Source organism: Nelumbo nucifera, chromosome 5, assembly GCF_055504915.1.
Source record: "Nelumbo nucifera cultivar China Antique chromosome 5, China Antique-T2T, whole genome shotgun sequence".
Classification (NCBI taxonomy): Eukaryota; Viridiplantae; Streptophyta; class Magnoliopsida; order Proteales; family Nelumbonaceae; genus Nelumbo; species Nelumbo nucifera.
In genome coordinates this window covers 12,213-38,949 of record NC_142653.1, presented here as the reverse complement: position 1 = coordinate 38,949, position 26,737 = coordinate 12,213, and the positions used below count along the sequence as shown (strand labels likewise).

The following is a 26,737-nucleotide window of genomic DNA, read 5'->3' as shown; positions in this document are numbered from 1 at the left end:
TTATTGATGATTATTCACGTTACACTTGGATTTATCTCATGAAATCCTGGGATGAAGTACCAGCTATTGTGAAAAATTTTCATGAACTCATCCTCACCCGGTTTAATACCCGTATCAAAATATTCCGCTCTGACAATGCTAAGGAGTATTTTGAGAGAACCCTCTCCACCTATCTTGAAACTTTTGGGGTTATTCATCAAAGTTCTTGTTCCTACACTCCACAACAAAACAAGGTGGCGGAAAGAAAGAACAGGCATGTGGTTGAGATTGCTAGATCCCTCTTATTTGCATCCCATGTTCCTGTGAAGTTTTGGGGAGATGCTGTTCTTACTGCTACCTTTCTGATCAACCGTATGCCCTCCCAGGTCCTTGGCTTTAAAACCTCTTTTAGTCTTCTCTTCCTGGATGAGGATCTCTTTTCTCTTCCTCTCTGTGTGTTTGGGTGTACTTGCTATGTGCATATTCATAGTCACCAAAGGCACAAGTTTGAACCTAAGGCTCATAAGTGCGTGTTTCTGGGATATGCCTCCACACAGAAGGGTTATTGCTGTTTTGATCTAGTTCGTGGCACCCATTTTGTATCTCGGGATGTCACCTTTGCAGAGTTGACTCCCTTCTTTAGTATTCCTCCTGAGGGGGAGAAATCTGATGAGTACTTTGCTATGTCTCCAGCTGTTCCTCTTCCCATCCCTTGTGAGTCCGATCATGGGGTGTCCACCTCTTCCACTGGACCTACCCCTGATGTCATTGCTCCCCCTCCTGCTTCTGCTCCTGCTCTCCAAAGGTGGTACCGAAGGCAGAGATTCAGACATGTGCAAGTTGTTTCCACTCCTCAGAAGAGCATCTTGCCACTCCCGTCATTCCTGAGGAAACAGGTCAGCCCTCTACTGACCCATCTCAGACTGTTCCAGACCTTGATCTTCCTATTGCTCTTCGCAAGGGCAAGCGGAAGTGTACAACCCATTGTATCTCCAAACACTTATCTTACAGCCTTATCTCCCTTTCCTACTACTCTTTTCTTGCCTCTATTTCTTCCCATGTGATACCCAGGTCTGTACCGGAAGTTTTATCTCAAGCTGAATGGAGGGAAGCAATGATGACCGAACTTGATGCATTGCATAAGAATCATACCTGGGATATTGTGGACTTGCTGGAAGGGAAGGAACCAATGGGTTGTAAATGGGTGTTTACTATTAAATATCACTCTGATGGCTCTGTTGAGAGGTTTAAGGCTCGGTTGGTTGCTAAGGGTTACACCCAATGTATGGCATTGACTATCTTGAGACATTTGCTCCTGTAGCTAAGATGACTTCAGTCGGGGTTTTACTTTCTCTAGCAGCTACTTTTGACTGGCCCCTACACCAGTTCGATGTTAAAAATGCCTTCTTGAATGGAGAACTGCATGAAGAGGTCTATATGTCTCTACCTCCAGGAGTGTATGGGAAAGAAACGAAAGGCAAGGTGTGTAAACTACACAAATCTATTTATGGTCTCAAACAATCTCCTCAGGCTTGGTTTGAGAGATTTCGGGCTGCTCGTCTCTTTTGGCTACATTCAAACACAATCTGATCATACACTGTTCTTGAAGAGAAATGCCTCTCTGGTGACCTTCTTGATTGTTTATGTTGATGATATTGTGGTCACGGGTAATGACATTGAAGAGGCCAGTAAACTAAAAGCACTTCTCAACTCTGAATTTGAAATCAAAGATTTGGGAGATCTTCGGTATTTCCTGGGCATTGAAGTTGCTCGCTCTAAGGATGGTATATTCATATCTCAGCGCAAATATGTCCTTAATCTTCTTGCTGAAACTGGTAAACTTGGAGCTAAACCCATCTCCACTCCCATTGATCCTAATCATAAGCTTTCTACCACAGATGGTGAACTTTTGTTTGATATGGGGGTGTTTCAGAGACTGCTTGGGAAGCTGTTATACCTTTGCATGACTCGGCTAGATATTTCCTATGCAGTCAGTGTTATCAGTCTGTTTATGCATTCTCCTAGAGATACTCATCTAGCTGCTATAGAAAGGGTTCTGTGCTACTTGAAAGGTACTCCAGGGAAAGGTATTCTATTTGTTAAGCATGGTTACATGAAGCTGGAAGCCTTTACTGATGCAGATTGGGCATGATGTATTGATGACAGAAGGTCCACCTCTGGTTATTGTGCTCTGGTTGCTGGGAATATTGTGTCTTGGAGGAGTAAGAAACAATCAGTAGTTGCTAGATCCTCAGCTAAAGCATAATACATGGCAATGGCTCATGGTGTGTCAGAATTACTATGGCTACGATCCCTTCTAGAGGAATTGGGGGTGGACTACGAGAAACCAATGATGTTCTATTGTGACAACCAAGCTGCTATCAACACTGCACATAATCCTGTTCAACATGACAGAACTAAGCACATTGAGGTTGATAGGCATCATAAGGGAAAGAGTCTTTTCAGGAGAAGTTTGTTTATCATTTATCACATCAGAAGAGCAACTGGCTGATATCTTGACCAAGGGAGTTCCCAGGGGGAAATTGGCACACTATATAAGCAAGCTGGGCATGATTGACATGTATGCTCAGCTTGAGGGGGAGTGTAAAGAGACTGGGCCGAATGGGCCCTAACAGTCTTTCGTGTGATATCCTTTATTTTATCTTTTATTTTATGTTGATGGGCCTCACTTAATGGGCCTGTTATTTGTTCTTATTTTATTTTCTTTATGTAACTGCCAAGCTGGCCGCCCACTTAAGGGTATACTTGTCATCATCAATATTTTAGAGATGATCAAAATAGGGTTATAGGAGAAGGGTGATTAATTCGACTTCTTCTTCTCTTACCTCTTTTCTTCGCCATCTTCCTCTCTTATACAGTTATTCAGATCTGTTCTATTCTGCTAATCACTAAGTTTAATCTTGATATTAGAGGACTGATTTACATCTTCAGTGATGAGGAAGGCTATGCAATTGCTTTGTTTTCTAGGTTGAATGGGGTTGGGGACTCATTGAGGGTAGAAGTGTTGACTGTGATGGAAGGGGTTAGTGGAGCAAAGGAAATGAGCATACGGAGATTAATAATAGAAGGGGGAGTCAAAGTTGGTGATAGGCTGGTTGCTGAATAATGATGAAGCTATGTGGTCTTACAGGAATGAGAGATCAAGTGCATGAAATGGGTGACGAGGAACATGACAGTTACAACACAATGTGTTGAGAGGTCAGCCAACGTAATGGCTGATGTTTATCTTAACAAGGGGTTTCAAGGGATCATTTGTTTTATGCTAAGTTGTAAACTGTATAATTGGGGAGGGGTATAAGCCAATGTATGATCTAAATATCACTAGGATGGTCAGTCGAGGCTGACTGTTTGGATGCTTTTTTGCACCTTATAATTTACTTTAGTCAGTACTATTTTTATCATACTGACAAAAAATTATCAGTTTTAACCAATGTATCTGGAGTATAACACATCAGAAAATTGTAATTATAATTTCTCAGTTTTCTTTTTTATTGGGAGAATTTGTATACTGTCAAGAATTTTACTGTTTAGAAAATGGAATATCTGATATTTGAGTGGTTTACATGGCACTGATAAACTGCCAATATATATTTGTATTTCCATTAAATTTTTAGGTCTTTTTAAATGCATTGTGGAACCAACTGACGGTCTTTTTTTTGGGGGTAGACACATACTCAAGCAGAAAGGAAAATTATGGAGGCAAAGAGAGAAGCTATATTGAGGGAAGCTTCTATAAGCAATTCAACAGACCTTTCAACTTTGCAAGACAAGTTGGATGAACTTGATTCGATCAAACCTCGCCCATATGGAACAACTTATGCGGTCAGTAGCATTATTGTTGCCATTACCTGCTATTTCAGTATATGATTCAAAAGGGCCATTTCCTGGTGTAATGTTGCAATCTTCTGGCTGGCAAGCGTGAGAACGCTTTTCGAGTCTGAGAGCAGCCACTTTGTGCAAAAAGAATGGCAAAGGTTCGGTACATATTCAGTCCACCCCTCCCAAAAGACCTTAGATAGCTTGGACCAACATTGGGTAATGGCCTTTTTATTCTATGAATCTCCATGTTACCTGTTATAGTTGTCTTTTTGCAATAGACATGTATTTCACTAAGTTTCTGTTTGTGGTAGCTGTAAAAAATTGTTTTTTTTTTTGTTTTCTTTTCTGGATCTGTGAATGCAGTTAAGCTGTTTGGTTATCCAAATGCTATAGCGTCTGAGAAATGCCTATTTTACAAATTGACCCCTCTTGATTAATCTATGTGTATGTGTACATAATTTGTAAAATGCAGTTGTTAAAAGGTCCTGAATGACGTGGATCAGTGCCATCAATATTAAATAGATAAGGTGTTAACTATCAATCCATAGCATAACAGTAATAGTAGAGAGAAACAACACATGGTATAACAGTAACGACAATATAACTATACCAGTAATTATAGTAGAGAGGAGTATGCCATAGCATAGCAGTTGATAGAGAAAAACAAGCATTTGTATAACAACAATGATAGAGATAAACAGGCAAAATCATCCATCATAAACACTTCATTATGTGACCAACCAAATCCCCACAAAATTAGTCCTGGCCACTCCACCCTAACCATCCATCATATAGGATAATTTATACCTTGAAAGAAAATAGAATTAACACAGCACAGATTGGTGTCTAGATTGTGATCATGAAGTGTATGTATATGCTTATGACAGTTCTAGAGTTGACTAGGAATTTAGCATGTGATATACTGTCCTAGTAATAAACTCATTATTACAAATGTTATCAAATGGTTGTTTTTTTGATATGTAAATTTGTACCTTCTTATTAATTGGTAAAAAGAATATATAAATTGGTTATGGAAAATATGAAAACGATTTCACTCTCATGAATCTGTCTGGACTCTTCCAGATCTATTACTTCCATTCCTTTAAATTTAATCTTCTCCATTGTGTTCATTCCATTTGGATGCATTTATGTCCTTAAAAACAGATCATTGTCTTGTTTTTCTACATCAGTTGATATCTTCTCTATTATGAGTTTTCCTTTTTTCTGCTCAATTTGTTTGGTGTGCAAAATTTGGTTTTACCATACCTGCTTCCCCATTTATTTCTCTGTAGATGGATCTTACTAAAAAAAGCAAATGGGTTGTAAGGTGGATATTTACTTACTGCAAAACAAATGGGTGTGGTTTGGATCTTATATGCATCTAATTCCTATGTCTTAATTTTATGTTTTACGGCTTATGATTATTCTTGTTAGTGATATTTGAAACAAGGGGAAGAGGTATGGATGGTAGGGGTAAAAAGTAGTGATCTAGATGGTTGCTTAGAGAGTAGAACTCTGTGGAAGCGAACGGAAACATGACATTGAAGGGAGGAGAGAAGTTTCTGACTGTGACGAAGTGGAGAAGGGAACTATAAGTCGAAGCCAAGAAGTTGATATTTGAAAGTTGTAGAAGTCAGGGTTTGTGTACATTGAAGATTAGGGAGGAAAGGAAAGTGACAATATTCCTCGTTGGAGAAGTTGTGTAGTGGTTGGAAGGCTTTATTGATGGTGCAACATTTTCTATTAGAATGCAAGGTTGGAAAGTTCTCTGTGTCCTTCTATTAGAAAGTATGAGGCAATACTGCGATGGAATAGAAAAGGGTGATTCATAACAGTGACAGCTCTTCAAGGGTGGAAAAAAGCAGATGTTATGTTTTCCAGAAAGGAAAGGCACTCATGGAGAAGATACACCAATATTTGATCCATGTTGCTGAAGAATCGTTGGAGAAGCAGCAGATTGAAGAGGAAGCAGGTGAGGCTCGATCAAAGGGGTTGGAGGATAACCCAAATTATTCGAAGGATGCTTCTGGTTCTTGCGGTGGGCAATGAAGCCTCAGAAATCGATGCTCATCTCAAGCTCGAAAAAAATACCAAAAGTTCTAATGGAAGTGGAAAGAGGGGTTTGGAAGAAAAAGGTATTGTATTGGGTGAAGACAACAAAGTTGTTTGGTGATTTTACTGTTGATGATATTACAAGGAATTGGGGAGTTATTGCAGCATCATCTTCAGCAAAGAAGAAACAAGTGAAAAAGTGGAGCCTCCAGGGAATGCTTTCTTTAAACTAAATTTTGGTGGTAGCTGTTTTCGTAATCCGGGTGCTGCTGGAATGGGAGGGGTGATAAGAAATGACAAAGGAGATCTGGTTTTTGTGTATTCTGGACCTCTAGGGGAAGGGGACTCCATGGTTGCAGAATTGAAGGTGGCTGTGTTTGGAGTTAAAAAGCTTGGAGATAGGGATCAGAAAGTTGGTGATCGAAGGAGACTCAAGGTTGATCATAAGCTGGCTGAATCGAGAGGATAAGGTTCCGTGGTATTACAGAAATGAGCTCAGAAAATTCAAAAGGTTCTCAAAAGATATGCTGGTGGTTATGCAGTGGGTTTCTAGATCAGCAAACTGCATTGCTGATCATTTGGCCAAACAAGGGGTTAATAGAGGGAATTGCTTTTGGGCTTCTTTGTAAGATAAGAAAAATGTTCTGATATTGTTCTGAGTTGTTCTGGGGTAGCCGAGGCTACTCAAGATGTTGTAAATTTATCCTCTAATTAATAAATCTATGTATTCTGTTGCTGATAAAAAAAAGTTACAGATAAAAAACACAACGGCTATCTTACCTCTTTGTGAAAATAGAGCTATTATTGATATTGGAAATGAAGAAGTGAATGTCATAATGGTCAAAATTGAGATAGGGGTGGTGTTGTTTGAAAGGTGGCAGATGTGCTGCAATGAAAAAGATATTACTGTTTCAAGCACTAGAGTGAAGATGGTTGGGCTGTCATTTAACCTATGGAAGGAAGATTTTATTGCAAATATAGTTATAGTTCTAGGGGGAAAGTTGGAGGAGGTGAGCTTCGATGATCCATTTATCGTAAAGTTCAGGATGGCCGGAGTGAAGCCGGAATGCATCCCATGTTCTTTCGATCTATTGATTGAAGGGGCTATGGAGGAGGGTCTGGTTTGCAATGGAAATCAAATTGTCTCTCTGGTTAGGCATCTCCAAGGTTGAAGATGAAGCTGAGTTGGCAGAGTAGTTCCCATGTGGAAGACAAAGAGACGGGGAAGGGGGGAGTGGAACAAAGTAAGCTATTTTGGAAGGAATACAGTCTAATGAACTAGAACGAGAGAATGCCATACCATTTAAAGAAAAAAAATTCAAATAATTTTAAAAACAGTGAAAATAGGGCGGGGTTAAATTCTTGTGTCAAGGTGGTCAAAATTGGAGCCCGCTTTGACACTGGGTGGGGTCCATAGAGGTTAACGAAGAAACAAGCTTTTTTTTTTGAATTGGTTGTTGGCTAGACCAGGAAGGTTCCCAGTCCAAGTGTATGTGGGGGTTAAATTAAATGGCTCATGTGACTCTTTAAACAGTCACGTGAGTTGTGGCCCTTTGATTCCGACTGGAGACGTTAAACTTGGTCTGTCATCTTCCTAATTAGCTGCATTAGAGAAGCTTGATAAGTCTAGTATGAAATCTGGTTTGAAACAAGCAATGCAATGGGTCTGAAGAGAAACAATAGTGGAAACAGGCCATGGTGTCTCTATAGAGGATCGCCCTAGCTTGAGGTATACCAGGGAAAGATCGAAGGAGAAAGAAATGGTAGACGGGGGTTGGCTGAACTATGTTGAAGACTTGGAGTCAGACACAAGTTTGATGATTGGAAGTGTAGCAAGGGTGGATTCAACAGAGGAGCTGGTTGAGGACCTCCACCTTTATGAACTTTTTGTTGAAGACACAAGAGCTCCTGAAACAACCTATGCTCGGAGTTAGGTGGTAGTTGGAAGTAATGCTAAAGCGGCTGAGGAATATTTGGTAGTTGTGGAGATAAACCATAACCCAGGTATTGAAGACCCACTCCCAAATAGGGACTTGAGGTAGGGTGTCCGTAAGGGGGATGTGGTGAACCACCAGAAGCTGAACAAGGAAAATCTAGAAAAGGGTAAGCTATAGAATATTGGAAGTAATTTGCAAAGTGTCCTTTGTACAAAGAATGGACCACAACATACCCAACCTAGTAAAGCCAATGAAAAACTCTGACTCAAGGAAAGTCTTTTAGCCCCTCTTCTGCGATCCAACCAGGTATTTCTATGAATTTGTTTTTGGGTACTGATGTGTGTCTTGTGACCGCAACTTGTAATTCAGCTTCTCAGGTTGCCCATAAGCCGCCAACTCCAACCCTTGACAAGGCAGCAAGAAGAGATGAGAATGGGTGTGAGTCTGAGGGAGAGTGGGCCAGTGGGGGGAGAGAATTTAGGGATTAGTTGAGAAATTTCTGGAGGAATTAAAAAAAGAGAGAGCTAGAGAAATGAAGGTATCTTACCTATCAATAGAGGAAGGTATCTTGGTCAGTATATTGACAAGATGGATATATTGTCAAATCTAAAGATTTAAGGGAAGAGAAAATAATTGGATGTGAGGAAACATAGATGACTTGATTAGCTGAATTTGTGTGGAAGCTCGGTTGTAAATTAAAAGATCCAAATGACATGGAAATCTTTTTAGAAAAGAAGAAGGAAGAAGGGAAGGTAAGGAAGAAAACGATGAGTGCGGTGGAAAGGTTAAAATTGGATGTGGAAGGTGATAAGGACTTTAGTGAAGGGGGGAAGAAAATGAGGGAGTAAGTGAGTGTTGGTGTGTGGTGGGATTAAGAAGGAAGAGGTTAGGAATGAAGATTGTCAGTTGCAATGTTCGAGGGTTAGCGAATGCTAAAAAGAGAGCTTTGATAAAGGAGTTAATCAGGAAGGAGAACCCAAATATTGTATGTAGTCCAGCAAGGGAAAAATAAAATAAAGGAAGAGAGAAGAAAGGAGAAGAGAAGAGAAGGAGAAAGAAGAAGAGAAGTGTTCTATAATTCTATTCCAAAAGTTGTAGCTGGCGGCACCTAAGTTGGTATTTATACTTAGGGCGCCAACTTATAACAAATAAAAAGGAGAAATGCCAGAAATTCCCCTACACTAGCAACGTAACATATTACAACACTCATCAAATTGGAGCATATATGTCAATCATGCCCAACTTGTCACACAACTCATTATGCCACAAATAGTGAAGACCCTTTGTAAGGACATCCGCTAGTTGTTCCTTGGAACTGATGTAAGGAGTACAAACTTCTCCCTTTTCAAGTTTTTCTCTTATGAAATTCTTGTCAACTTCAATATGCTTGGTCCTGTCATGAAGAATTGGGTTCGTCGCAATATTAATGGCTGCCTTGTTGTCACAGTAAAGGGACATTGTTCCATCAACAGAGAAGCCTAACTCACCAATTAAATTTTTTACCTAGAGCACTTCAGCTACTCCATGAGCCATAGCCCTATACTTGGCTTGAACAGTAGATCTGGCCACTACACTTTGCTTTATGCTCCAAGTAAGTAAATTTTCACCAATAAAGGTGCAGTATCTCACTATTTGATTTCCTATCATCAACTGTGCTGGCCCAATTTGCATCTATGTAAACTTCCACTTCATATGACCATATTTCTTGAATAATATGGCAATCCCTGAATACTTCTTCAGATATTTGAGAATCCTCTCAGTTGCCTCCAAATGGGAGGTTCTTGGAGCATGCATAAACTGACTGAGGACACCAACAACATATGCCATATTTGGTTGAGTCATTGATAAGTAGAGAAGTCTTCTTGCCAACCTTTGAAACTTCTTGACATTTGCCACATGTTCTCTCTAGTACAATCTCCAAGTTTATGGTTTTCATCAATAGGAGAATCTGTAGGCTTTGCTTCCAACTTTCCTGTATCTTGTAAGAGATCTAGGATAAATTTCCTTTGAGAAATGAAGATGCCCTTTTGAGAGAGGGCAACCTCAATTCCGAGGAAATAAAATAGCTGTTCTAGATCCTTAACTTTAAACCGCACAACAAGGGATTCTTTTACCTTCTGAATCTTAGAGTCCCAGTTCCCTGTAATTACTATGTCATCTACATACACAATCAGGACCACAACAATTTTTTTGTTCCTTTTGACAAATAGAGTATGGTCAGACTGGCATTGCTTGAACCCAATTTGTTGAAGAGCCAAGTGACATCTATTAAACCAGTCCTTAGGAGATTGCTTCAAACCATATAGGAATTTTTTTTAGTTTGCAAACTTTCCCTTCACACCCTTGTGCTACAAACCCAGGAGGCTGAATTTTATATACTTCTTTTAGATCCCCATTCAAGAAAGAATTTTTAATATCAAGTTGGTGAAGCTCCTAGTCAAACTTAACAATGAAGGATAACCTGATCCGAATTGTGTTTGTTTTAGCAACTGGAGCAAATGTTTCTGCATGGTCAACTCCATACACCTGTGTGGACCCTTTTGTAACAAACTTGGCCTTATACCTCTCAAATGTTCCATTTGCCTTGTGCTTCATTGTGAATACCCACTTACACTCCACTCGCTTTTTGCCTTCAGGAAGACCCACCAACTCCCAGGTGTTGTTTTTTGTGTAGAGCACAAATCTCTTCATTGCATTTGTCCATTCAGGTATAGATAAAGCTTCTGCAACACTTTTGGTAATGGAGGCAGAATCAATGGCAGTTAGAAAAGCACGAAATGAAGGTGTGATGCTTTCATAGGACAAGGAATGGGCAATACGGTGCTTAGTAGTACACGATCTAACACCTTTCTATGAGCAATTGGGACATGAAGATCATTAATAGAATCATCAATAGCAATTGGCTCAGTAACATCAAGGGGAACAAGGATACCTGGATCCGCCTCGAAGGAAGACAAATGATGCTGAATGCACAGTTTCTGACTGCTCCACACCCTTTTAACTTAGTTGTCCCTTACGATGCCTCAGGAAAACATGAAATGAAGACGAGTCGGGGATAAAAGGGAGAGGAACTTGAGAAACTTGCCTCTCCTCCTCCACACTATTCTCCCCTTGAGGAGAGGCTTTGAAGAAAGATTTAGACTCAAAAAGGACACATCCATCGATACAAAGTACTTATGTGTGATAGGATTAAAGCATTTGTAGCCCTTTAGGGAGGGTGGGTAACCAAAAAAAAAATACATGGGATAGACTTGGGGTCCAACCTACCTTAGTTTGGAGACAAATCATGAACAAAGCATTTACGACCAAACACACGTAAGGAATAGAAAACAAAGGAGATTGAGGAAATAGGAGCTGATGTGGGGCCTTGTATTGTAAGAGACGTGATGGCATGCAATTGATAACATAAGCTACGATAATCACAACATCAACCCAGAATTGCTTGGGAAAATTCATGTGTAACATCATACTATGGACAACTTCAAGAAGATGTCGGTTCTTCCTTTTTGCAACACCAATCTGTTGTGGTGTTTTGGAACATGAGCTTCGATGAGGAAATTCGTGAGGTGTAAAAATTCAGCTAAGTCATGATGACAGTATTCTTTCGCATTGTCTGATTGGAAAATTTGTACTTCAACATGGAATTGAGTTTAAACCATGCGGTGAAAATCTTTCACAATTCTGGGCACCTCTTCTCAAGAATGCATAGGATATATCCAAGTGCATTTGGAATAATCATCAATGAAGCTAATAAAGTACTTGTATCTTCCCTTAGTGGGTATGTTATTTTTTTTAACCCCAAATTGTACTCCTGGTGGAGGGGTGACCACCGTAAAATTTTATTAAATTGTGTAAATAAAAAACCTAGGAGAGGGGGGGGGGGTGTAAAAGCCTTACTCCTCGAAAGAAGCTAGGTACACCAAGATCTACATCTACTATGCAATACAAATAGACAAAAAATAGTAGATCTCGAAAAGATCTTCAAACATACAAAAAAGGGATACCCAAACCATCAAATTTGAGAAGATGCAAAACCTTTGGGGGAAGATCCTGTACATTGTTGAAAAAACCTTGCGAATGAGAATCATTGGCTTTTTTTTTTGAAAGCCAATAAGCAACCTGATTAGCCTCCTGGAAAATGTGTACAACTTCTATATCCATACTCCCTTGAAAAGAATCCAAATATTCTCGCCAATACCAAAGTCTCCAAGGAAGAGCATAGCGTCCATGAGTAATCTCGGCCAGAACTTGGGAATCTATTTCTACTATGATCTTTGATATTCCCAAGGATCACACAAGCTCAAGTCCATCTAGAAGAGTGTTTGCCTCAGCCAAGAGATCGGAAGTGGAACCATAAAATTTGTAAAATGCAGAAACAAAGTTGTTTCTGCCATCTCTTATCACTCCACCCCTCCACTTGGACCTAGATTTTCTTTGGCCGATCCATCTACATTTTGTTTAAAGAAACTAGGTGGAATTGGTCGCACATGTACTACTTGGGGAGGTTTTCTTGTTGGACGCCGAACCTGAATATTCAAATGGGTAAGAGCATTAATTTGCAATGGAGCAGAATTAGAGGTAACTTTAATGAAAGGGCTGATTTCCTGCAGCCATTTTTTGATTTTGAAAATGATCTATTGAGTGCATAAATATGATCCCTCCATTTTTCTCTTACATCTTTCCTTCCATCTTTCCCATGAAAAACTGGCCAAGGCTTGTACACAAAACGTCCATTGGTTGTGCCCATTACCATGCATTGTTAGCCACCTATGGAGCACAACCCTGACAGGTTCATTAGGGAGAAAAGTGACTCCCAACATAGAACTAAAATAACCCCAAATTTTCCTTGCCATGCAACTTTGAATAAATAAATGATCCATGGTTTCTATCGAAGGGTCCTTACAACAAAAACATTTTGAGGCCATCTGAATACCCAGTTGTTGTATCTCACTGTCAACTCCAATTTTGGCTTTCATCAATTTCCAGACAAAGAAAGAGACTTTGGTTGGCATATTTTTGTTCCAAACAGCTTTAAACTAGTCCACTTGGGGGGCTGAGATTCTCAACCGATTCCAAGCAGTTTGGTTGAAAAACCTCCATCACTACTGGGCCCCAACATCAGAAAACACAACACTCAAAATTGGAATTGGAGGGTGTAACTGTAACCCATCAAAATGAAATTACTAGAGCATTTTTGGTACATTTTAAGTGTATTTTTACAAGATCCCTAAGTGAGAGAGTAAGGTTAGATGGATTGGATTGACCTAGTTTATTTGAAGTTCATAAAGGGTGGTTAGAAGCCTGCATAAAATGATTTTCAAAGGGTTTTCAATGAGTTCTTTGATAGGGGGATTATAAGTCCAGGTTTAAATTCCACTTTCATTGCATTGATCCCTAAAAAGTTGGGGGCAAACCATCCTAGGGAGCTTAAGTCAATCAGCTTGGTTAAAAGCCTGCATAAAATCATTGCAAAGGTGCTTTCTCGAAGGATCAGATGTGTGCTTCCATCTATAATTGCTCCAAACCAAGGAGCTAGTATGCATGTTTGATTTGGCCAACCTGCTTGTCTGTTTCCTCTCGGTATTCACAATTCCAGTTGGGGTCTATAAAACTTTAGGGAAACTAATGAGAGATTTTCTATGGGAAGTTGGGAACCAGGGGAGGAAAGGAAGGATCACAGGGTTAGATGAGAGGTTGTAAGTAGAAGTAGGTATGTGGGTGGACTATGGGCAAAAGTGATAGCATTCATGGGCTGGCGATTGAGGGTTGGGATGTTGGAGTATTGTCTACTAGTGCTGCTCCTTGGAAATCCATACATACCATCCTTCTTTCTTGCCTCTCATCAGGTACAATCTTTGCTATAGAGACCTGGTAAAATTTTGGGAACATCTTTGGGTGGGGAGTTTGCCTTTAAAAGACCAATTTCCTTCTTTGTTCTCTTTATCAATTTATAAGAATGAACCTGTTTCCACTTTCTTGCCTTCTGTTGGAAAGGGCTTTGAGCTTGACTGGGACCTGGGTTTTAAAAGGGGAATTAGGGATTCATAGTTAGACAATGCCTCATCCTTGCTTTTAATCCTACACAAGGTTTTTCTTGACCCATCTAAGTTGGACTGCTGGATTTGAACTCTGTCCTCTTCTGGTTTGTTTACTTGTGCTTCCTTTTTCAAAGCCTTAACTTAAAACTCTGATAGCCTTGGACATCCTTTTCCGGATAAGGAATTTGGGGGGAAGCTGATTCCTTCAAAGGTTGGGGCATTTTTGTTGGGAAGTTTTCTTGGGAAGAATTAACATTTGCAATTTGCTTCAACGAAAGAAGCCTTTTTGGTGCTTATCTCCTAACTGGTGCATCCTTTTTAAAGCTAATGGTGTGTCTTGCTACCACTTATTAAATGCCTGCCCATTTGTATCTTTTATTTGGGAATAGTTTTTTTCTTTGTTTGGTTGCAGGTGGACTCCCCCACCAAATGTACAAAGCCTCTTTGATTCTTTTGTTGGTAGCTAGACGAAGAAAAGGGGAAGAATGCTGTGGAGATGTACGAGAGCTGCAGTTTGTTGGACTATTTGGGAGGAAAGGAATCAGAGAATTTTGTTGATAAAGAAAGGAGCAGAGGGGCAATTATTGAGGTAATTATTGCACAGGTGATTCAGTGGTGAAACCTATGGCTATATTTGATGGCATTCCTACTATGGTACTGCTGAATAGTTGGAAAGAAGTGCCAGCATCTGCTCCAAATAAACATGTTTCCAGCCCGGTGTGGTCTCCACCAGATGCAGATTTCATAAAGCTTAATTTTGATGGCAGTAGTGAAGGCAACCTTGGGCCTTCTGGGATCGTAGGAGCTTTTAGAAAAGAGGTTGGTGCTGTAATAGCAGTGTTTTTAGGGCCAATAGTTGTAGGAGACTCCCTACGAGCTGAAATTCTGGCTGTGTTGGAAGGGGCAAAAAAGTCTTAAGGAACTGAATATAAGCAGGTTGCATATTGAAGGGGATTCCAAAGTAGTGTTAGACTGGTTAAAAAAGGAGGAAGATAGCATGTGGCAGTTTATCAATGAAAGAAGTAAGTTCAAATGGTTGATTCATGGAATGGAAGTGAGATTACTATGGGTCAAAAGAAGTACAAATTCCTTTGCAGATGTACTTGCTAAAGAGGGAGTGGGAAGGGCCCAAATGTTCTGGGCTACTTTGTAATATTTTCTGTTTTCTTTGGGGGTAGAGTTAAGAGAGTTTACCTCTCTCCAGTTCTGTAATCTTCTGCCTATTATTAATATATTAATTTTGTTATGGATGAAAAAAAGTAGTGAGCTAGTCTCATAAAGGGGATTCATAGAACTTGGGGTATGGATGAAGTGGAAGGAGGAAGAACCACAGTTAAAGATATTGGGTCACATCTATGCTTGACTATGGAAATGGGTGTGTTTTGTTGTTGATTCTTTTTGGTTGCTTGTGCTAGTTTTCTTTTGAGATGATGGTTGGTATATTGAAGTTAGGTTGGGTTGCTTTCTTGGCTGCATTAATGCATTTCATAGCTGGGGCAGGGCCCATCTTCTTTGAAATGGCACATCTGACTTGTGCTATTTTCCCTTTTCTTTTTGGGGCTTTGGCCTGTGTGACTCTTGATTTTAATGTATTTTTTTCTACTTCTACAATCGAAAGAAAAAAAAGGAGGATGCATTCTTATATTTATTTCTGTTTTTTTGATTGCTTTTTTTTTGTCTTTTGGTTCTATAGGCATGGGAAGTTTACGATGAAGCTGGAATTTTAGGATTTTGGAAGGGCATTGTCCCAACACTCATCATGGTTGGTGCCTTTCTTATTGTGGAAAGTAAATTTGAGTGTTATTCCATGGACTAATGTCTTGAAGGTCACCATGTAAACAGGTTTGCAATCCATCGATCCAGTTTATGATTTATGAAACTTCATTAAAATATCTGAAGGCAAAACGTGCTGCTAAAAGGTCATCAAAGAATGTAACCGCTTTGGAGGTAAAGTGCATCTTCTGCAAGAATTCTGAAACAGGTCTAGCTAGATCCAACTTGGTTGAAATGGTGACTGTCCTGGGTACTATGGTGATAAAGTTGCTATAGGAAATTAAATTAAATGGAATGAACTACTTAATTTAGATCTCGTTTTGTGGTTTTAAGTGGCTGTGTTGATTTTCACCCATTTGCCCTCTTTGCTGGTTCAATCTGATTTTGATACATCGAGCCTCAGAATCAGGCCAAACCCCTTGTGGACTTAGTTCTAGGGACTATTTTCAGAAACCAAGGTTTTGTTTGGATAAGCTGTTGCTTTTGTGTTTTTTAATAGAACTAAAGCTTTTGGATGTAAGAGCATAAATAAGTGTTTGGTTGTGTCGTATTGCTTTACCACAATTGATATGGAAAAGTCCATGTGCCAGCCTATAATGTGTGCCATGTTCATCTTGCCATTGGCAAGTCCACATGTCTTCAAAGAGCCCATCCCTTTAAATCAGCCTTGCCACATGGTATGGATAATAAAATAGTTGTTCAAAATGACCATACTTATGTTGCACAAATTAATAAAATCCCATGCATTATTTTGCCACATGGCATAAAAGTGCCATGTGGAAGTTCTAAAATGTGACATAAAAGTGCCTCGTGGCATAAAAGTGACATGTATTTATAGGATTTATAAATATGGCACGTGGGAAGGCTTCACATGTTCACACCTTCCATGTTTTGTGAATAAGCAAAAATGCCCCAAGGCATGCAGTTGAAGCACATTACATCCTATTCTTACTTCGTGCTTTTTATTGCAGAAGTGTTTTTACTTTAGAAAACATACGTTGCCAAACTCTGAAGCAGTTTTTTGCTGCCCAAAACATGAAAGTACTTCCAAAAATCTTATCCAAACACAGCCTAAAATATTGGCCTTTACTGTAGGTGATTGGTATTGAGTTCATTATTTCTCTGATCCATTTCTTCCTTCAGATTTGATCTTTGATAGCATGTAGAACATTGGTGGAATGTGTTGGAGAACCTATGGGATTACTGAAGTTGCCTCTATCCATTATATAATCTTTTCTTGCATGCACAGGTTTTTTTATTGGGAGCCTTTGCAAAACTGGGAGCAACTGTCTCCACATACCCATTGTTAGTTGTCAAGGTAAAGTATCTCCTAATGAAACCATTGATACCCATTTATGTTTTGTAAGATTGTATTCCTAAGCCATAAAGAGGTATCTCGTTGCACTTCATCCATTTATATAATTATGATTATGATGTTCTGTGGTGCCTATATTTATGAACAAAAGGCGATATACAAAATTGTAGTAACCATTGTGGGATTAAACTCATGAGCCACACTATGAGACTTTGAGAGAGAATAATTGCCCAACTTAGTGCTGACACTAACAATTTCCTAATCGCCTTGCAATCTTTGAGGTCTTACAATTTATATACCCTATCCATAGAGTCCAGACTTTCCTAGATACAAAGTCCGCCTGTGATAGCTATTTGAAATGTGGTGGTAGTTGCAGAAGTTCTCATGGCCACGGAGGTCCTGCTGGGGTTGGGGGACATTTCATATTGCTAGAGGTAATCAGGTGGTTGGGTATTCACTATTCAGTGGGCTGATTGGCATGGGAGACTCATCAGAAGCTGAAAGCCTGAAAGAAAAGCCCTTCTCATTGGCCTAAGGATAGCCAAATCTCTTGGTGCAAGACCACTGCTGGTGGAAGGAGATTCTATGGATATGATTGGCTGGGTTTCCAACGTTTATTGAGGCCTTTGGGGATTTGATCATCTGTTGACTGAGATCTGGGAGACCTCAATTGACCTCTCTTGTTCTTTTAGATGGATTCCAGGGGAGCTGAACTCTTTAGTTGATTCTCTTTCAAAGTCAGGTGCATAGAAATTTTCTGTATAGTGCTAATAGTTTACCTTTGTATCTGACTTGTTTTTATATTTGTTTGAATACAGAGTTACCTTTCTCAAAAATAATTTCCTAGTGACCTTATGCTAGATGGGCATTAGTTAATAAGACTGTTATTGTTGGTTTCTACTATTGTTTGACTGTGCATTATCATGATGCTAATGCCTTTTGAGGTTCCTGCTTCAACTATCCTTACCCAAAATTTTCAATGCAGTCAAGACTTCAAGCTAAGCAGGAGATCGGTGGGAATATATCATTAAGATATACAGGTTAGTTGTTTCTGTTATAATGTTAGATTTTTCCATCATATCATCATTGTAATCATTATGGTTGTTACTAATGATACTATTGTTGTTGGGCTCTCATAGGCTCTTAACAAACATTGAAACTGATGAGGTTAATGCATTTGACTTGAATAACCATAGTTGCCTCCACTTGACTTGAATGCTCATAAATTCAGTTGGCAGAAAAAATTGTGGATTTACACTCCATGTTCTTTAACTAGAAAAACATGGATTCTCACAACAATAGTAACTAGAATTAAGATATGCTTTTACAATCACCACCAACATAACGTTTTTTTTAGAGTATTAATCTGTATGAAAAAACATGTCTGTAACAGCTACATAAGAAACCAACCATCCCCAATGTAACTGCATGACAAAATACAATAACCCACATAGATATTCCACAATGACCTTATTTCTCATACGATGCTTACACAAGTTGTATTATTGCTCACCATATTTGTCATGATTTAAAACTTTCACCATCGTCTCATTCCCTCTTTATCTTGAACAAATTACAAAAACACTTATTTAATTATCTTTCTATTGGTTTTATTTTTAGCCATTTCTATCATTAATAACAATGATATCATTTATTACACATTTTTTCTTAAATGTTAATATATAATATTAGAGATATGATCACTTTTTTACAAATTTTAACGACTTTTTTGTTTTTTTGTTTTTCATTTTTGTTACTTAATTTATAACATCACAAATTGACTTGTTTGGAAAGGGAGATGCAGTATTCTGTTATTATACAAATTCATAACCGCATGCGCGTGGTGTGCAATACAGGCACTCTGGATGCAGTAGTTAAGATGATTCGCTATGAAGGATTGCCTGGATTTTATAAAGGCATGAGCACCAAGATCCTACAAAGTGTTTTTGCAGCATCGGTCCTTTTCATGGTCAAGGAAGAGCTAGTAAAGGTTTTCCTAGTACTGGTTGATAAGAACCGGAAAAGAAGTACCAGATATGGTTAAATGGCATCCATCAAAAAGATATGGTTAAATGACATTGAGAATAGAAATTTATAAAAAAAAAAACATTGAGAATAGAATTTATTGTCTCAAGATGGCCTTACAACCCTCTTTTTTGTTCTCAATCTGATCTGCTCGTTTCATTTGCAAGACATTTTCTTGAATAATAGGCCTTATTTATTTATATACTTTTATTTTTGAACATGTGTGTAGTATATAATGAGTAAGAACAGAATGAGAAGATCATGCTTTACTGTAGACTCGTTTGATTCACAGAAAACAAAGAAAACGAAGAAAACAAGGAAAACAGAAAACAAAGACAAAAATGGTAGACCGAATTATGCACAAATGAGGAAGACAAACCAGCAAGAAGGGCTACGAGCCTACGACACCATTCTGGCTACTAAAGCAGATCGCCGATGACCTGGTAGCTGAGGTGGTCACTTGGTGTCCCACTATGGAGGCAGTGACAAGGTCAGTGGACTTCACGTGAACCCTGCTGCCTCTACCCACTTAGCCTTAACCCATCTGTCCATACTTATGTGATATATTCCCGCGTGTGACTCCTACACGTTGAGCGTTTGGGATCTGTCACTTGCTTAGCTGTGTATGAGTGTATCTATGTAACTAATCACGAGTGAGCACGCCAGTGATTCGTACCCATGGGGTCTGTACGGAATTGGCTTGTTCAGTTGTGATTTGTTACATATATACAGCCAAGTGAGCAGCAGATCCAGGCTCTGTCATGAGTGATTTGTGGCTATTCTTTGTCCACTAATTGCGTATGAAGAGAATGAAATGACCTGTGCAAATTGCGAGAATGAATGTCATGGCAGCCGGTCGAGTATCAAGCTGTTCGGGCTGACGTAAAGCTCGAAACTTGACTCGAGCTCGATCGAATTTCATATTTTTGGCTCGTGCTTGATTCGACTCAATACTCGCGGGCTATTTCGAGCTTGGTTTGATTCGAGTTGATTATAAATAAAATAGTATTACAAACAATAAATACATTAATATTAGGCATATTAAAAATATTAATTATAAAAATATATTATAAAAATGAATTTTAAAATCTAAATTTATTTATATATAAATTACTATAAAAAATTAGTGTTTATTTATATTATAAATATAATTATATTAAAAAATAGTATTTTGTTATGTGCTCAATTAGGCTCGTGAGCCACTTAAGTTGAGTATTGCAAAGCTCGAACTTGGTTTCACCAAATACTTGACTTGAACTTAATTACTTTGACTCAATTTCAACTACTTAGTGATTTGAGCTCAAGTAACTTGCAAGTAGGTTGGGCTCATTTACACTTCTACATGGTAGATTAGCTAAGCGAAGAATGTCAAAGTGTTTGAAAGGTGAATGAAATTGCTTCATGTGACAAGACCAAAATGAAGAAAATGCTAAACAACCTTTGCAAATTTCTTTACACTAAAGATGAGGGTGTTTGGTATAGTGGTTTTGTGTTGTTGGGTTGATCAATACACATTTGTATTAGAGACTTTTCTTTTTATTATTAATCTAAAACATTTTGAAAACGTTTTGAGATAATTACAGATTATTATTTTAAACTAAAACATCAAATTGATGTTTTTCTTAACATGTCATGTGATGTAGCGCGATCTAGTTGCTCCTTGCTGAAGGTGATTTGGCTTCCAGCGGACGGCGGACAAAGGTGATCTGCAAGTGGATCAGAGAACCCGGGGTTGCTAGCTCAGCGAGGTCGCTCCGATGTTTAAGTCAGTATACTTGTTGTGAGCTGAAATAGCTTAAGAATGTAGAGAGCCAGAGAGCATAGAAATCACGCGTACCTTGAACCTCCGGGGGTGGAGCCTTTATATAGTCGAGTCCTCGCGGGTTTCGCGGATCAGTTCCGGGATCTTCGTCACGATAGGACCCGTTTCCGCGTTAGTTGAAAGATAACGCTGCCAACCGATAAGGTTCATCACTTCCGCCTGAATCGGTACGGGAGATATTGCTAGCTGTTACGCGGCGTGATCCAGTGAGGCCCGGGATCCGTTAGAGGGGTTTTCGGGATCACCACGTAGTGGCATGTCGGTATCCCCGAGCTAATGTCTTTAAGTCCCGAACTGGGTTGAGTGCCGAAGTGCCTTGGCATCGAGGTGTCCTTGTTGCGATCTGGTACTGAGGCGATCTCATCTCGAGGTGGCCTTGTCCCGAGGTCACTTTAGCTCAGGATAGTTGGGTACCTGAGCTCAATCTGCTGTGTACTGGTCATGATAAGCTGAGTTGTCATCTCTTGATCAGGTCGTGTCCACGTGTCCCCTCTTTACTAGGTCGAGCCAAATCACCCTTCATCAATTGCCCCCACTCCCCGAGCCAGGGGTCCCGACCCGGTGCGGGGAGTTCATGACGAGACAAGTGGATTTGGCCCGAGGTCCGGGTGGCTTGTTGGACGAGTCGTTGGTCGAACCTGTTCGGCTATCCGGCTCAACCAGGAATAACCCAGGTTGCGTCTGGTTCATGCGCGGACGTCACACGATCTACAAACTCCGCGAACGTCAAAAAATGCGCTAAACCGATTTCAACCTTGGGGGTCGCACAACCGGTTTTCCTAGGAGCCGTTGGATTGCCTTGATCTCGACCGTTGATTTTTGGACATACCGACTATAAATAGGGGGCTCGAAACTCATTTTCTTCGCCACAAATTCACAATTCTTCGTTCTGAGGTCGCGTTCAAGCTTCTTAGCTCGGTTTCTCTAGTCCGGTGTCTTCTTTCAGTTCAGTCTTTCTTTGGTGACTCTTTCCTAACTCTTCTTTTCTGATTGTCTTTTCTTCGCAATGTCTAGTTTTATTTTAGATAGTCTTTTAGATGAGAGCAGTGAATCTGCTGGGGCCGAGGTAGGTGCCTCGGCTCAAGTCGTAGATCGCCTTACCGAAGAAGCTACTTAGGGTCAAGAAGCGGTTCGCGGTCCTCCTGAGGTGGAATCACTTCGGGAGGCACGAGAGGCCTCCAGTGGTCTGGTGTCCACCTCGCACCGAGGTCGGCAGCTAGATAACTTTGGCCCATCGACGATGACAGCGGACAGGCTCCAAGCCTTAGTAGCTCGGTATAGGCTTCCGAGTGATCTTGTCTATAGTCTTCTGATAGGTAACTTTCCCTGGGAGCACGGTCACGACGAGATCGTGATCTTCGAGGAACAACTCATGGCTGGTCTTCATCTTCCATTTCACCCCCTAATCGTCGAAGTCATTAAACTCTTTAACATCACCATAGATCAGTTGCACCCGAATTCCATCCGCAACATAGTAGGAACCATCTCGCTCTTCCATGACTATAACCTGCCCCTTGACCTTGACATTTTTTCTTCAATCCTTTCAATAAAGAAGAATTCCTCCTGTGTTCTACCCGAGCACAGGCGGACTTACTACTTGTCCCCACGTACGGGCTACAAGCTCTTACACGAACTCCCAAACAGGGTTCCGACCTGGAAAAGGGGCTACTTTTTAGTCCGTAACACTAAGGGGTGGCCTTTCCCGACCCACTGGAGGGCGGCCATCCAAGATCCCGGTGTCAGGCTGGACTTGAAGACAAGGGAAGCGCTCCAGTCCTGGGCGGAGCTCGATCTCAAGTTTGCAGACTATGTGACCGAAGACAAGCTCGTGCAGGCCGGTTTGAGTCCTGGTAGGTCGTTACTTTTGTGATGCCTTTGTTTTATTTTGATGTTGTTTTTGACGTTTTGCTTTTGTTACAGCAACCATGAAGCTTCCTACGAACGAGCTCCTTGGAAGGATGAAGGGGAAGAAGAAGTGAGCTGTCAAAAGACCTCGCGTTGAGTCTCCACTGGCTGCCATCCCTGAGTCCGAGCAGCCCTCCACTGCGCAACCTCCAGTGATCGATCTGGTCGAGGAGGAACTAGGAAGGGTATCCTCGCCCCATGCGCCTGAGGAGGCAACATCTTCGGAGCCCGCCCCTGCAGCTATCACTTCTTAGGGCAGCGAGGGGGCAGTTCGGTGCATCCTAACTCCGAAGTACAACTTCCTCAAGAGCAAGAGCGCGGTATACGCCGAGGAGGTCGCCAACTGGGCCGAGCTGTCAGTCGCTCAGCTCAGAGCTCGAGCGGCTATTCACTGTATGGTGGTTAGTTGTCTTTACTTATTCAATTCTATACTTGAAAACTCTTCTTGTACTAACTGCTATTTTTCTCTTGGCAGGTGAACTCTGCTGTGCACGCTCTAACATACCAGTTCGAACTACACCTGAAGCGAGCTATTGCAGCTGAGTCCTCATCTCGCGAAGCTCACGCCGAGCTGAATCTAGCCTATAACAAAATCAACCAGTTGAAGAACGATGCACGGGCTCAGAAGGAGCTGATATCACTGCTGATGTTCGAGAAGGAGGAGCTTGCGAGGGAGAAAGCGGCACTGAAGTGGGAGGTGGAGAACCTCGAGGCCCATGTCAAGGAGCGAACATAAATACTCCTCCAAGCAGTGGAAGAGGCCAAGGCCAAAGCCGTTGAGGAATACAAGACCTCGGAGGAGTTCCACGGAGAGCTGATCGAGGCAGGGACGAAAGGCTACCATAAGAGCTTTAAGCTTAGCAGGTGGCTGACCCGATGTGAATTTCCGCAGCTCGAACTAAGCACCATCACCACCTCAAGGGTCATAGATGAGATGGCTATTGAAGTTGTCGAAGATCCGAACTCCAAGGCGGAAAGTGACAGCGAGCTGCTCATCGACATTGAAGAGACCGGTGCTAACGAGAGGGTGAACCTTCCTGCCGAAGCCTCGGGCAAGGGCGAAGAGCTTCCAAATGAATAGACTTCCATATTGTATACCCCGGGCCTGCGAGCTCGGTCTATAGTAGAAATCTTTTTTTTTTTTTTTGTAGAGAACTCCTCATATTAATGAAATACACTTGTCTTTTTGTCAAATGTTCCAAGTGCAAATAACTCCCTAACTGGCGATCTAACTAAATAGGTATAGGTTACCCCGAACCGTTGAGCTACCGAGCTGGACTACTAGTAGGGGTAACTTCGCATGATGTACGCCGAGGTGCGTGGACATTGTAGGGCATATACTCGACCTGTCTGCGCGCGGGCTACTTGGTAATGTTAGTTGTCCCTTTGCTGGGGTTCAACTTTTTCATTATATGCCAAAGTGGGCTAGACATCGTAGGGTTTATACCCGAGATATCTATACCTTAGACATGGGGAGATGAGTTGTCTATGCCGAAGAGGCAATTAGGTCTTGTCTGCCCATGCCGAGGAGGCGACTGAGACTTGTATGCCCATGCCGAGGAGGCGACTGAGACTTATGTGGTGCCGAGGTCTTTTGTCTGCTCGGTACCTTAGCCCTTAGGCTCTAGGGGCGACTCGCAGTCCACTCTCCTTACCCTTGGTTTTGCCCATGTCGAGGAGGCGACTGAGTCTTTTGTGCCCATGTCGAGGAGGCGACTGGGACTTATCGTAGTGCCGAAGTCTCTTATCAACTCGACACTTTAGTCCATGGACTTCTTGGAGTGACTCGCAATCCTCTCTCCAGTTCGGCGATCACAGGTATATCGTCTTAGGTTGCCGATGTTCCACGCTCGAGGTACTTGTTTTCCTTCCAAGGTCTCGAGCTCGTACGTACCTTCCCCGAGTACCCGTCTTACTCGGTATGGACCTTCTCAGTTCGGTCTGAGCTTAACGACGCCGGGCTCAGTTACCATAACTTTCCTAAGAACTAGGTCACCGACACGGAAGTGTCGTTTCTTGATCCGGGCGTTATAGTACTGAGCCACCCTTTGCTTGTAGGTTGCAGTCCGAATGTATGCCAGGTCTCGTACTTCTTCCACCAGGTCGAATTGGTACGGAGCTTGTCGTCGTTTGTTTCCTTGTTGTAGGATTCCAAGCATAGCATAGGCACCTTGATCTCTGCTGGGATCACCGCTTCCATGCCGTAGGTGAGGTTGAAGGGGGTCTCACCCGTGGCGGTCTTAATGGTAGTCCGGTAGGCCCATAATACACTGGGCAGCTCGTCTACCCACAGTCCTTTAGCTTGGGCTAAGTGAGCCTTCAATCCACGGAGTATGGCTCTGTTCGTGACTTCTGCTTGCCTGTTTGCCTGAGGGTGTGTCACCGAGGTGATGTTCTGTTGTATCCCTATCTCGGCACACCAATTCTAGAACTTGATGTCCTCGAACTGTTTTCCGTTGTCGGAGATAAGTACCCAAGGTAGCTGGTGCGTTTGGGTGACACTAGCAAGTGCACTAGCCGCTCAAGTAATAAAGTGATGAATAGAGTATCGTTCCCACGAGGACTTGTGTAGCAACTACTAGTATTAAATCAACCTACTCTTATCTAATTAGCCGAATTCTAAATCTAATTCAAATATGAAACTCTAGCTAACAAACTACCTACTAGGAATTGGCTCAAACACCTTGCATTCAAGTTGAGAGGATAAGCTACAGAAATGATTCAACAATCAGCTCTCTAGATCATTCCAATAGAATTTGATTCAGCCTTGGTTTGGTGAAACCCCAAGGCAATGAACAACCTCTTTCAAGCGCATGTTCATCCTATGCATGAATGATGATTCTTATATCTCTATCAAGAATCTAATCATTCATGCATGCATTAAGATCAAGCATTTCAAGGGCATCAATTCAGTTGAATGAACATCAATCCAGCTGAATGATTACCAATTGAATTGTGCAAGTTATATCTAACCTTGCATTCAATTCAGTTCTTGATTAGCAGATATGAAATTCTAGAGTCTTTCTCAAGCACTCTAGAATTTCCAAGAGTCTAGAACATATCGGCCAATACTGAATGAAGAATGTCTGAATTCTCTCTCAAGCAATTCAAACATTACAAATTACAGATATGGATTTGTAAGATAGCAGTTCAGCCAATAAGTTCTACAATCAATGTCCTAATCAAGAAACATAAAAGTTGGATCTGATCTATTCGAATGATTCAAGAAAACTAATTACAGAATTGAATTTACAACAACCAAACTTCCATTACAGCAAGAAAGAAAGATAGATGGGGAAATTACATAATCTCTAGCTGAATTCGAACACAAAGTATGCAGAAATCAAGGAAGAGTGTGACCTAGATCTCCCAAAAGCTTCTCCTCCCTTAAAATTCACCTTCTCCTATTCTTGGAATGCTTGGATCTCCTCAGCTTCTTCTCTCTTGCGCCTATCTATCTCTCTTCTCCTCTCTTAGAATTTCAAGCTCAAGGATCAAGGAGGCTTGAACTCAGGCAATTGAACACCATTTTCCTCCAAGAGACCTCCTTAAATAAGCTTTCAAGGAGTCTAGAAGCTGCCACCTCTAGCCTCTCTTGAAACTTCTAGAAAATGCTGCCCTTTTCTCCTCTTGAACCTTCTAGAAAATGCTGCCCCTTTCTCTTGAACTCTCTAGAAGTTGCCGCCCCTAGCTCTTCTTGGGCTGCACCTTGGTTGAATTGGCTTTCTTGCTAGGCTCTCTCTTTGGGTTCTCCCAAAGAGTGTAGCATGGGCTGCATGGACCGAGTGAACCTCTCTTGTTCTCTCGGCTGGGCCATGGTTCTAACTGGGCTAAATTACCTCAAATTTGGCTCTCTTCTTTTTGTTTTATGCTTTCTTTCTCTTGAGTTGGTTTCCCTTAAATTATTTCTTGAAATTAAGCTGAAATGGGGTAAAACTCAAACAAACCGTCATAAAAATTATGCATAAATCCTTATAAATTGTATTTAAATTATGTATTCATCAAATACCCCCACACTTAAGCTTTTGTTTGTCCTCAAGCAAAGACATTA

The 26,737-nt window shown here is 40.9% G+C and overlaps 1 protein-coding gene and 1 long non-coding RNA gene across 4 annotated transcripts in view; both read left to right on the top strand.

Moving 5' to 3' along the window:
• The window catches only part of LOC104603859 (peroxisomal nicotinamide adenine dinucleotide carrier-like), a 49,555-nt gene extending 30,322 nt beyond the window's left edge, over positions 1 to 19,233 (top strand). The window contains exons 6-12 of one of the 3 annotated variants that reach the window (XM_088888043.1): positions 3,667 to 3,822; positions 15,540 to 15,608; positions 15,689 to 15,793; positions 16,591 to 16,710; positions 16,869 to 16,937; positions 17,920 to 17,974; positions 18,791 to 19,233. In XM_088888043.1, coding sequence (XP_088744169.1) covers positions 3,667 to 3,822; positions 15,540 to 15,608; positions 15,689 to 15,793; positions 16,591 to 16,710; positions 16,869 to 16,937; positions 17,920 to 17,974; positions 18,791 to 18,978 — 762 coding nt within the window. In that variant the 3' untranslated portion in view covers positions 18,979 to 19,233. The remainder of the gene's footprint in view (positions 1 to 3,666; positions 3,823 to 15,539; positions 15,609 to 15,688; positions 15,794 to 16,590; positions 16,711 to 16,868; positions 16,938 to 17,919; positions 17,975 to 18,790) is intronic. The other 2 variants (XM_010268027.2, XM_010268028.2) reach the window with 2 other exon arrangements.
• Positions 19,234 to 20,553: 1,320 nt separating this feature from the next.
• LOC148791167 (uncharacterized) lies at positions 20,554 to 23,834 on the top strand. The gene is made up of 3 exons (XR_016076705.1): positions 20,554 to 22,631; positions 22,702 to 23,079; positions 23,162 to 23,834. It is a non-coding gene; the product is annotated as an uncharacterized LOC148791167 (long non-coding RNA).
• Positions 23,835 to 26,737: the final 2,903 nt, after the last annotated feature.